The 13,904-nt window shown below is 28.6% G+C and overlaps 1 protein-coding gene across 3 annotated transcripts in view; it reads right to left on the bottom strand.

The window, feature by feature from the left end:
* The window catches only part of LOC100202174 (uncharacterized protein PF3D7_1120600), a 97,261-nt gene that overhangs the window by 79,106 nt on the left and 4,251 nt on the right, over nucleotides 1-13,904 (bottom strand). For all 3 annotated transcript variants that reach the window (XM_065798177.1, XM_065798178.1, XM_065798179.1), the window contains exon 3: nucleotides 1-324. This exon is cut by the window's left edge and continues 405 nt beyond it. In XM_065798177.1, the coding sequence (XP_065654249.1) occupies nucleotides 1-324 (324 nt within the window). The remainder of the gene's footprint in view (nucleotides 325-13,904) is intronic.

Genomic DNA, 13,904 nt, shown 5'->3' on the forward strand with positions numbered 1-13,904 from the left:
CCTTTGAATCTTTTGCCCATGACTGCTTCATTAAATAAGGGTCAAATGCTGCTGCAGTTGGACTTGATAAAGATGGTCCTGGATAAACTAAATTTCTGACAGAGCTATCGCTATTTTGATTTTTGTCAACTTTAGTTCGCCTTGACTCTTCTTTGCTATTTTGATTTGGATCATTTTTGGCTTCAAAAGCACTAACAAAATCATGAAATAGTTTATTAGTGTCTATATTAATTTCTTTGTAATTTGGTACAACTGTACTCCTCTTTTCAGCATTCTCTTTTTTAACATTGTGTGAACCTTTCCACTGATTATATGTCCAGTTATCTACAAATACAGTTATAGATATTAATATATTATTAAAAAATAAATAAGCAATATTTTTGTACAAATTTTATTAGAAATATTGCAAATATAGTTTGAGTTTCAAAAGATAATTAATATTATGAAAAAGGGTTCTCAAAAAACTAATACAAACACTGTAAAAATTTATCCTAATTAAGAGAACTTTCTACTTTATTTTAAATAAGAAAATTTTTCTTTTAATTAGTTTCAATAATACTCTGTACATCACAACAACAAGTAATTTGATGCTAATCAATCTTTTTTCAAAAAAAAAAATACTATCATTAAATTTTAAAACCCATTATATTATTAAAATAGCTAAATAAAAATTTCATTGCAGAAATACCAGTGTATACAAATATGAATTTTGGACCAACTAAACATTACTATGGCATTAAAAACCACATTACTAGAGTAAAATCCTAATTCTAACCCCGACTAAAATAAAATGTCTCAAAACCATATACTACATAAAAATTTGGATAACAACCAGTGATCATCCAGGTCATATTTAAAAAACAATTTGCAATTAAAATCAGGAAAAAATCCAGAAAAAAAAATTCAAAAAATAAGAAACTTTTCTTATTTTTTGAATGGTTAATAACTGAAGAAGTTATTAACCATTCAAATATATTGCAACATTTTTAATTTAAATTTGTATAAACAGAAAAGTTTTTGAAAAACCAACAAAAACTAATAGTTGACAGAAATATCTAGAATTGTATTTTGTTATTGTAATTGAATCCGCAAAAATGATTTTTCAATATTCTGGTATGACCTAAAGGGGGGTTCGATGCAACCTGATGTGGGTTTCCATCCAATAACTTAAATAAAACATAATAATCAACTTTATTATCAATTTGACTAGCAAAGACGTCAATTAACAAAATAATTTGTTAACAAAAAAAAAAAAAAGCATTGCTTCATGATTTATTTTTTATTTTTTAATATCATTTTAACATTAATTTTCTGCTTTACACTGCACTGTTAGAATGTGACATTGTTACTACTGGGCAGGCATTTATCATTGTTTGAAAGACATCAGAATTCACATTTTTCAGTTCAGTTCAAAACCATCAGCTCAACCAATGAAATTGTGAGTTATGTTCACTTAGAATCAAAATCTTGCAGAACTAATATTTGGAAATATTTTTTTGAACCATAACTTAGCAGTACCTTGGTATGTTCAACCCTTTTTATAAACACTTTGTGTTGCTTCTCTTGTAGTATTTTCTATATCAAAACCATGAAGCGTGCATATAGTTTTTCTTTTTACTATTACATGAGGTGAAATGGCTTGACTGGTTGCTCTTATGCAACCTATAATAGTAATGGTGTTTTTGTTGCCACTTGTTTAACTCAAAACTCGAATGTATTTTGAGGCTTTCCTTGCAACAACACATGCTGGTTTATGTTCCAGCTACATCCCTGCTTCATCTATGTTCCATATACATTTTGGTTTTTCCAATAAATACTTGTTTTGCATCAGACTTTTCAAAGTAGTAAAATACTTTGAATTTTTTTTCTCCATGCACGTTGCACAGAAGCTGTATGTTCTAGATGAAAAAGACTCAAACGACTGTCTCTTTTTAAGTAGCTATCTCTTTTTTTCACTAGGTCAACCACTTTTTCAAATTAAATAATTTTTTTTTGCCAGTTTAGGAGCATAATAAATTTTTTTATTTTCAAAACCAATTCCCGATTGGGCACAATTGCCAGTATAATCAACTAGTTTTTCTCCAAGGTCATTTAGAATTAGCTTTTTTCTTGGCTACTATTCTATTCCTATGATCATAGAACTTTATATGTTAGACTTGTTTTCTGCTGAGATATACCTGTAAACTTGCGTGTACTACCAGTTTCATGACAGCAACATGCTTTTTTATTATCCTTGAAGTTGGTTTGATATAATAACATTTGGTTTTGAATTTTTCAATATATATTTTTTTTGTCTTTACATATTTAATATTAGTTTTTACTTAAAAAAAAGAATATGATGACGACAAATGATTAATAACTAAGTGAGAGAAAATCTTGTTTTAAAACTTTTAGTTAAATACTTTTATTGCAACTGTTAGCCATTTACTGGCCATAGACAGTAAATGGATTATGTAACCTGCCAGTAAAACGAATAAATGATATATAATGGAAAAAGTTTAATTTTAGATCAGTTGAAATATTATTTGTGAAGCATTAGTTATGCCTCACTATCACTAAATACTTTGGTTTTAGAGCATATGAAATAGATTAAACATTTTATTTTTGCCCAAAAAACCATAAATATTTCTTGAATATTTGCTACGCATAAAAAAAAATACTCTAAAGTTAGAATTTACGTAAACAAAGCCTAAATTTTTACTTTTAATTTAGATGCTTTTCACAAATTGTCTTACTGATTTAAACTTTTAAGAGCTTTGACAAAATTGCACTATTTACACCGTTTTTATGTGGACATTTAGTTTAAATATTAACGTAGGTCACTGCTCTTTGTGGGGAAAAGTTAAAAAAGTAGCCAGTAAAGGGTGAAAGACCAGCGATTGGCAAAATTATCCTAACTTAAAGTAGTATCACTAGTACCTAGTAAATCATAAATAATATAAAATAAAATGAATTTTAACAATACTAATGATAAAATAATATCATTTCCTTTTTTTTTAATCATTTTTTTCCTTTTTGTTTCAACATTTTTTTTTTTTTAATTTTTTTTTTTTTTTTGCGTCACTTTCTATATTAGTACTTTTGTTGTTTGTTTTTTGATTTATTTGTTTATATTATCAAGGTGTCAATCCCATATTGGGACGCCGGTTTTATAAAGGAGAACACGATAAAAAAATTATTTTTACAGGTTTGGCGCTGTATTCTCCTTCGTAAAAGCAAGACGCTCGAAACCCTTCTCCAACGACTAGTTTTTAACTAAGCGAGTGACATCTAACCTAATTTAAAAAATTCTAAAAAAAGACAACAACAGTAAAAACATAAAACAAAAAGAAAAGGGTAAGCAAACAGCAAACTAAAATAACACTTAGATATTTATCTACTTTGCTTTTTATAAGCATTTCAGACGAGAGCACCAAAACCTTAAAAATAAACTTACTTTAGGTCGAGATAACCTAAAACTGTTATTTTGCATTATTCATATTTACTCCTTTTCAAAAACATGCTTGTAATTACCGAGTTGTGCAAAATAACGCTATAAACTTGATGTCGTTGGTGATTTTGACACAATTAAGCTCACCGATAAAAAAATATAAAAGTTTTGTTCAAGAATCTATTGTATTTGCTTTGTTTTTCTTTTATTTATATTTTGTTCCATTGTGAGTTGTTACATGACTTAACAATCTGGTTTTTGTAAAAAAAAAAAAATACCTGGATGTGTTCTTGCAAATAAGTTTTGTTAGTTTGAGTTATTGTTATTATAACTGCTGTTGTAACCGCATAATTTTTTTGATGTATTTTGATGATGATTTCTAATCCAATTTATTTTATAATGGCCATAATTAATTTTATAACTGTGAATAAAATCTCTATGTAGTCTATGTTCTTCTAGTGTTGTTAATTTCATAATATCTAACCTTGCTTCATAACATAGTTTTTTAATTGTAGGTGATAGTTTTGTGGCCCTTATTTAGATTTTTTCAGTTTTGACTATGTGTTATCATAATAATGGAGACCATGACTAACTTTTTTACTATGTTTACATTTTGGTATTTAACTGCTCTTTTTATGATACTAAACATTGTGTTTGGTTTACTAGTAGAGTCAAACTGTGAATACCAATTTAGATCGGATTGATCCATAATTTTCAAGTCATGTTCAGCACCATTATGTATAATTATAATTGCAATCAATATAAAACATTAAAAATGTGGCATTTAGTTGTTGTTTTTTTCTATATGCATAACCTTGCATTTTTTTATAATTAAATTTTGTAAGCTAAATAGATACCCATGACTTAATATTATTTATACCATTTTGCAAAGCTTATTGAATTACACAGGTCAACAAAAAAAAAAAAAATTTTCTGTTGCCAAGCAAACAATTTATTTTTTGTATGCATTTCTCATTTTGATTTCAAATTTACAACTCATTTTTTACCATCACGTCAAGTTGTAAAAATATTTGGGTTCAATTCTTTAGTATTTGGGCCAAAGCCCCAAATATTGTCAAAAAAAAGTTTCTCAAAAGTATGTCAACCTGGGTCTCAAAAGAAGCGTATTTTTATAGACATTTTAGAAAACATAAATATTTTTTTTTTTAAATTTGTTGACAAAAAAATTATGTAAAAGATGCTAAAGACTCTTGAAAAAAATTTATTAAAATGTTTTTTAGCAATAATACAAAAAATACTTATTTTCATTACAAACATTTTTAAAATCTCTATAGAAACACAATTCTTTTGAGATCAAGGTTGACATACTTTTGAATATATATATATATATTTTGACAATATTAGGCATTTTACCCCAAATGCTAAAGATTTGAACCCAAATATCTTTACAGTGATGTAAAGATATTTGGGTTCAAAGTGATGACGTGATGGTGAAAATTGAGTTGCGTATTTGAAATCAAAATGAGAAATGCTATACAAAAAACAAATTGTTTGTAAAAAAAAAATGATAAAGGAAAGTGCGTTTGCAAAGCATTTATTGGAGAGTGGGTGCTTATTCATGACAGTAATTAGCTTATTTTTGCTTGCTTCCTTGTTTCCAGAGCTTAAATTGCTACATTTTATTTTTATTGGTTAATGATATACAAATAATTAAATATACTGTAATTAATTAAAATAGCAAGAAAAAATTAGAAAGATAGTTGCTTGGTGATTTTCAAATGCATCAACATAAATATTTTTAATTTCGATTTGGGAAGTTTTCTATGCTTAGTATGTATACCTCTTGTATAAAGAATATATTTCCAAGTTATGTTTCTATTTGATTAAGAATAATGTTAATATTTTATTTATATACCATTTTTTTTTAATGTTTGCTTTTCTAAAGACTAGAAATTTAATGATCAAGACAAAGGATTTAATGATCAAGGCAAAAGATTTTTGATTTAAAGATAAAGGCTGAAACTTTAAATTCTAAATCCGAGTTCATGACAAAAACTTTGAGTTTTAAAACTAAGATAAGAACTTTTAAAATATCAAATAAATATTTAAAAATATCTTGTTTATCAGAAGTTATTATAAACATATTTACAGTTAGTGTCTGTGTCTACTTTTACTGTAAAAAAGAAAGTGAAATGTGAAATATACAAGAATCGCCATACTTGCATATTTCACATTCCACTTTCTATTTAACAATAATAGTAGACACAATATCAATGTCAGTAATAGTATACACAGTGTCTGCAAAACCTGCTCAAATATTTAATATCAATTCAAAACGAGTGCAATACTAAAAAACAAGTTATATAAACTAATTTTGTTCCGCTTTTTTACAAAAAGAACATGTTGAATTCGTTCAAATTCAATTTTTAATAGCTTTTTACAAACTCCCACAGAAATAATCCAGTTTTTAAAATTAATTATTTCTTTTTTTATAGTGACCTCAACAAAATAAAAAAAAAACTTTTAAAAATTTCAGAACAGTAGAGCTTTTTAAAAAACGTTCCGTGAAAACGAGACTGTGCTTGTTAACATGAAATATTATATGTAAAGTATAAAAATAACTAAAATATATATTTTGATAAGTATATAAAACATATATACAGCTATTCAAAAAACAATAATATACTGGTTTAGAAAAAAAGCTCTATTATATAAACAAAAAATAACTTTATCTTATCATTTTTAATCTTATAAGGTTATAATATAGATTATATAAGCTTCGCTTAAAAAAATCTTCTCCGTCCGATATATTTATAAAAAGCTCTATCTTACAAATATTTAAGAAATTATAGCTTTTCAAAAACATGTCCCATAAATAATGCGCTAAACGGGTAAATTGGGTAATAAAATAAAGTATTAAATAAACACTGATTACCACTTTATATCGGCCATCCGGCGTTTTGGCCTTTTGCATTATCTTCCGTAGATACTTTAGTTTAGTTTTTATTTTTGTACTTGGTTAACTTTTTTATTATATATTTTTATTGTAATTTATTTTAATTTTAATTTTGCCTAAATTTAGGATGATACACAAATCTTTATTCCAATCTAGAGCCAGTGATAGCCATTTTCTTTGGTTAGTCGCAGCCGCAATCGTTTAATTGGATAATTAGATTGGTTAATTAGATAATTATAAAATTTATAGTTTCGGTAAACTAAAAATATTTTTTCTTTTTAATCTGTTCAGCAATCTATTTAACAACTTTATTGTGACTTTATATTAACTTCATTGTGACTAATGTCATTAAGTCACAATAAAATTGTTGTGTCTTAGTTCGTCTATTTCGTTCAAGATTAAGTTACCGCGCAAATCAAAATTAAGTTAAAATTTTTTTTTGGAAGTAAATAGTAAGTGAAATAAAAATTTAAGAAAATTTTTCTAAAATATATATGGAATTAAAAAATATTTAATATATAGCTGCATAATTACTGCAAATTTGGGGCTGAAGTATAAACAAATTAGGCAGCTGTTACAAAAAGGCACATTGGAATACAGGTGCGGATACAGTATTTTTTGATGTTTGAGATTTTCCAGACATGGAGAAAACTCCGAACATTTATATATTTATACTTATGTCAATAATCTCAATTAGGGATTGAATCCCGGAGGTCTTTTTCAATCCCGGGATTGAAAAATAGATACAACATCATAATGTATTAAGTACAATAAAAACAGTATATTTAATTAAAAGTATATTTATTAAATAAATTTAATTTAATACCTTAATTAAATTTCACCTGTTAATTAATGTTAAAAAGTTATGTTAGAAATAAGGAGTTATATTTTTTTTTTTGCGCTTCGAAGTGCGACTTCGGGAAGTATAACGCGTCTAAAGTTTCATCGCCCAAACGGTTACGAATTTTTGTATTGAACAACCCAGCGGTAATAAATGCCCGCTCAGCCTCAACACTTGTTGATTTCACGGTCATTAGAAAGGAATAAACTCTTTCTAAATAATCGCCACGTGTACCCCCATTTTCAAATAGTGTCATTTCTTTTTGAGTTTTTGATGACAATGTTTCATGTCTAATTGGTTGTATTGGTGATTGTCCTTCTTTAATAACACGATCAAGTTCCTCTTCAATACTTAAAGTATTATTTTCAGACTCAGGTGCCATTTCAGGTTCCTCAATTAAATCCAGCATGTCAGACTCAACTGGTGCTCTTACTAGAGCAGGGTTGGAAGCATTTAATCTTTCCAGCAATTCTACCAAAAGTTTTCGACATTTAAATGAAGAAGGCACTGTAATTATTTCTTCATCGACTTTAACGCGGCTTCGATCGTTATGTAGATATTGCAGAAGTCCACTCATATCGGTTCGGCGTTCATACATGCGAGTCATTAAAGCTCTGCACATTACTTTGCTTGTATTATTGTCAGCATCTTTTAATTTTGTAAGCATGAAATTAATAGCAATGTCAGCTGTAAATAGGTTAGAATCTTGACGACATATTACATCAACCGTTGCTTTAATGGGAACTAAAGTTGTAATAATCTCTAATAATACTGTCACTTCATCATGTGACAGAGCTATAGTTAATTGATATTTACCTAGTGCAAGATATATAATTATCTTGCACTGGGTAAATATCAATTAATAATTTTTGTATCCAACTTTTCACTTTGTAAAACCGTTTAAGCATTAACAGAAGACTACTCCACCGTGTCTTGCAGTCCATTATTAAAGACAGTTGTTTTCCAAATTCAGCCTTGATATATTTTTGTAAGATGTCGTTCTTGGTAGGTGATTGTCTAAATTTTAGTATTAGTTTGCGTACTTTTTTAATGACTGGCCAATAATGAACTTCATTTAGTTTAATTTTAGGTCTTAAACTTTCATGATTGAATCTTCCTCAATGTCCTCATTTTCCTCAATCTTCCTCAATGTCCTCATTCTTGGATGAATCACTGTCAGAAAATTCATTGTTAAAATCTGGCTGATTTTCATGGAATTCTCTCTTTTCATAAAGAACATCAATTACGGCAAGTTGTATGCCGTGGGAAAAACATAATTGTTGTTTAGCAGGCAGCAACCTGCCAACTTTTTTCATAATACTAGCTCCATCGGTCATTATAGCCACAATGTCGCTGTGTAGATCAAGACTATGGTCTTTAAGTTTTTTTTCTAATAGTTCAATTCACTTTTCTGCTCGTATTGAACCTGTTATTTGCACTAAACTTAAACTCCAGAACTGAGAGTTTTGTCCATGAACGTTAATATTCATGTAGCGACGGTTTCGAAGTGACGTCCATTCATCAAAAGACAAAGAAAATCTCTCTTCTACACCGAACTCCGTTTTCTTGCGCACTTAAATTTGATGAACTAAACCTAATCTTATTTTTTTGCTGTACTATACTACATGATTACGAATTGTGTTTACTGACGTTGGTAGATTTCTGAATCCCATAGCAGTTAGAGCGGCACGTAAGTCTGTTGAAGAACAAATCACATTAAATGAAAGCCCGTCAGACGCCGTTAAACGAGCAAGTGTTGCACAAAGTGTTTTATTTTCCCTTTCATAAATTGAAAAGTATTCTGTTAGTGGTTTAGATTTCTTTTTTGGTGGTTTATCTGGTGTGCATTCTCCTTTAATATTAGGTTGGGTCGGAATTTCGACCTTTACATTATGCACAGACAACACGTGTGTATGAAGTCCTTTTGTTGAGCCACCACCAATTTTTAAAATCTTTTTATATACAAGTTATACAAGTTTCTAGAAAGATTTAAATGCTTGTCATTAATATGGATTTTGAAGCAAATATTCCACAACCCTCGCACTTATTGAAATTTCTGAGAAGATTGAAGAGCTCTAGATAATAAGCACTTTGCATGTGGGGTGTTTATAGATTTGCAAAAAGCTTTTGATGCTGTGAATCACTCCATCCTTCTTACAAAATTGAAATACTATGGAATCAGAGGCATCCCACTTAAATGGTTTACTTCATATCTCCAAAACAGAACACAGTTTGTTTCCAACAATGGCACTAAATCTGATTTACAGAATTCTTCAAATGGCGTCCAACAAGGTTTAGTTTTAGGACCAATTCTTTTTCTACTTTTTATTAATGACTTAAATACTTCTTTTAAATTTGCAACTGCTTACCATTTTGCTGATGATACTAATATGCAACTGGTTGACAAATCACTTAAAAAAATCAACAAATATATTAATCATGATCTTGGAAATCTTTTTCAGTGGCTTCGTTCTAATAAACTTTCTCTCAATTCCAACAAAACAGAGCTAGTCATCTTTAAAATCAATCTGGCACTAGCTAATAAGCACTTAAATTTCAGACTAAGCGGACAAAAAATTTATACTTTAGACTCTATTAAATATTTTAGGATTAAAATTGATCCTAATCTTTCTTTTCAAGGCCATCTGAATAACTTAGCAATGAAACTCAGCAGATCTAATGGAATGCTAGCCAAAGTCCGCCATTATGTAAATCTAGAAACTCTACTAAATATATATCATGCTATTTTTGGGTCCCATCTAAGATATGTATGTCAAGTATGGGGACAATCCCATAAGCAAATCATTTTAAGGTTGTCCCATCGCTAAAATAAAGCTTTGAAAATAATATATTTTCAGTACAATAACTTTAAATCTAATGTGCTATACCTAATTTCTAATATATTAAAATTAAGCAACCTTGTGATATTCTTTAACTGCCAATTTGTCGGAAATTATCATCACAAAAACCTTCCCCTATCATTCAACAATTTATTTACAAGTACAAATAATCACTACCTCTTCGCTCCATCAGTAGCTTAAACACCACTCTGCTAAATATGGAAATAAATCCGTTAAATATCAATCTATTACCTCATGGAACAAACTACCTCCTGATCTAAAATCTCTTAATTTAATCTCTGAATTCAAAATCAAGCTTTTTAATTATTTGTTAAAAAATACAATTAAATATTTCTACAAATTAATATTGAAATTTTTTATTATGTATATCAATTCGTGATCCTTTAGTTTTTTATTTGACATTTTTAACATTTTGAAATTTTTTTCTATCTGCCATTTTTAAACTTTTTTCATTCTAATATTAATAATATTAGTAGCAATATTTTAGCATTCTTTATTTATCTATCTATTCATTTATTTCTTTTCATTCAACCATTCTCTACTTTGTACTAAATGTTTGTTGTCGCTGTCATTATTCACTAGATCTTTGTTGCTGCTGTTATTGTCTTTGTTTATGAAATTCTCTTTTTATTATAATTGTTATCATTTTGTTACTATTATTACTATTGTTGTTATTATTATCATTATTATTATAATTAGTATTATTGTTATCAGTTATTGATACTATTTTCATCATTGACTATAAAGTTATGTTATATATTCAGGTATTTACTTTATATTAGTACTTGTAGTATTATTAGTATTATTGTAGTACTATTAGTATTATTGTAAATTTCCTTGAAATGTTATAACTATTTCGAAATATATTTGATTTGATTTGATTTTGATTAAATATGCTTATCGGTTTATTATGTTTGAATTAAAAGTATATAAATAACAGTAGTTGATATCGCGATTGCTGCGCAACTTTTAATAAAGTTTTATTAACAAAACCATAACTTTTTTTTTTTAATATGTGATAGCCAAAATCTGACGATATCGAGGGGTATGTGTTTAACGATACTAACATAACTGCAGCGTACTAACTATTTTTCCCTCTCATATTTTGATCTGAATTGGTCAAAGGCTATAAGCGTAAAAAAAGTGTATTTAAAATGTTAATGCAGTGCTGTTATTTATAGATTACACTGAAACGATGGAATTATTTATCGCATAACAGTGTGGGATTAATAATCAAACCAATTTATTTTATGATGTCATTAAACAGTACGTATGTAAACATTATTCATTCATTTATCCTTTAAGTAAAAAAAAGAAACGAAAAAAATACAAATTTAATTATAAATCTTATAAAACCAGGTTAGGCGTTAAAAAAGAATGAAGCGACACTTTTTTTAATGTTATTTATCTCCCTAAGGCCGAGCGGCCACTAAAGTTGAGGAGGCTACTTTTTTTATTTTTTATTTATTTTTTGAATCTTTATTGTGGTTTCATTATTCTATCAACTCTACAGTTCAGAAAAACGAACCTTAAAGAACAAGGCCGCTGCGCGAAGAAACAAATTGAGCGTGGTACTACTACCAGGGACAATTTTTAATATCGAACTCGAAACCTCTCGCTTACGAAGCGAACTCCCTACCACTACACCACTACCACTACACCACTACCACTACACCACTACCACTACACCACTACCACTACACCACTACCACTACACCACTACCACTACACCACTACCACTACACCACTACCACTACACCACTACCACTACACCACTACCACTACACCACTACCACTACACCACTACCACTACACCACTACCACTACACCACTACCACTACACCACTACCACTACACCACTACCACTACACCACTACCACTACACCACTACCACTACACCACTACCACTACACCACTACCACTACACCACTACCACTACACCACTACCACTACACCACTACCACTACACCACTACCACTACACCACTACCACTACACCACTACCACTACACCACTACCACTAAACCACTACACCACTACACCACTATCACTACACCACTACCAGTACACCACTACCACTACAACACTACCATTACACCACTACCACTAAACCACTACCACTATACCACTACCACTACACCACTACAACTACACCACTACAACTACACCACTACAACTACACCACTACAACTACACCACTACCGCATTAGTTTTACCATTGACACTTAAATAAAATTTAAGTGTCAATGGTAAATAAAATTTAACTTTTTACTACTTTTTTTGTATCACAAAGTTATTTTTCTTTGGTCAATACATATACTGTATTACTTTACTTTGAAAAAATGTCCACGGCTTTATTAATAAGTTCAATTTTTAGAACATGAGTTTATTTGAGAGAGCATTTAAAAAAGGGAAGTGAAATTAATTTTTAACAACATTTTGAACATTTATATTACAAGTTGTTTCAAATAAACTCCGTTTAAGCGGAAAAAAGTAAGCAAACGTTTGTATAAGAGATTGCTTAAAAGAAGGAAATATTTACTCGAAGTAATATGTTTATTTCAAATTTACTAGTTTTAATCGGTCAAAATTTTCTTAGAACATATATCAGCTTTATCACATAATCCAAACAACAATATATAAGTTTAATAAAAAAAGTTAACAATACGTAAACCCAAAGAAAAATTCAGTTTAAGGATTTGTCAGAATTTAAGTTAGTATTGCCCATTCAAAACTTGAAAATATTCTTTATTCATAAAAATTATATTACTTGTCTAAAGTTGTGAAGTTGGCTATTAGAAAATTTTTTTTCTAATACATCACAACATAATACGGTGTAATTTTTAATTACACCTTTTGTGTTGTTACGACAATCATTGATACTTACAGATATCTGCAATACCTGCATAACAGTCTGTTAATGGTTCTTAATCAACAAATATTGTTGCTATGTCGCAAAAATAGAATCGAGGTTTAACGCTATAAGTGTAACATCGGTAAGAAAGGGGGCATAAACCTTCTTATTTTATTATTTTAGTTTTAAATACTCTTCCGCAATACTCTTTGACTAGATTGTCAGGTTTTTTTGAAGTACCTTTACAAGCTTAAAAAAATAAAAAGACATTTATAGTGGTCAAACCAGCCATTTTTTACCACTGCAACGGCTTTATCTTGAAACCTACGGCGTTTTTAGTTTTGCCATGTTGGATCTTTTTATAAAAACGCATGATTGCCAAAACTTTGGTTAAAACTGATAACTAGAAATTGAGTTAACTGTAGGTATAAGACCAAAAAATAAAAACAAAATGTTTAAAAAATATTATACCATTGATATAAGGATAAAAGTAAAACATTTAAAAACAACTTAACAACATAAAAAAATTCCTTTTTTGTTAGTTTATATGAGTTAATACTTTTTAATTAGCAATTTCAAATTCAGAAACTCAAATTCAAATTTTCTTATTTTTAAAAACTTATGTTGATCCAAGGATGTCCGTATGCTAATGATAAGTTTATATAGTTAAGATAATAAATATGAGTATTTTTTAATATTCCATAATCGAATCTTTTTTTTTCCAATCAACAAACGTTTTTTACGATGTTTGAGTAACACTCACTCAGTCCAAAATTTTAATGTTTATTAGCTTCGTAATTATACATTAGTATAATAACCACCTCGACATTTTATTATGTATTCATATTCATATTGATATAAAGATTGGTCTACATGTTTTAAAATTTTAACAACATAATAAAAAACAATAATGGTAAATACAGTACCATCAACTAGCTTGTGTTCATATATAACTATTTATTATAAGTTCCTAATTTGTCCTAATGCACCTTAGCACACGAA

The sequence above is a fragment of the Hydra vulgaris genome, chromosome 05 (assembly GCF_038396675.1).
Source record: "Hydra vulgaris chromosome 05, alternate assembly HydraT2T_AEP".
In the NCBI taxonomy this organism is placed as follows: domain Eukaryota; kingdom Metazoa; phylum Cnidaria; class Hydrozoa; order Anthoathecata; family Hydridae; genus Hydra; species Hydra vulgaris.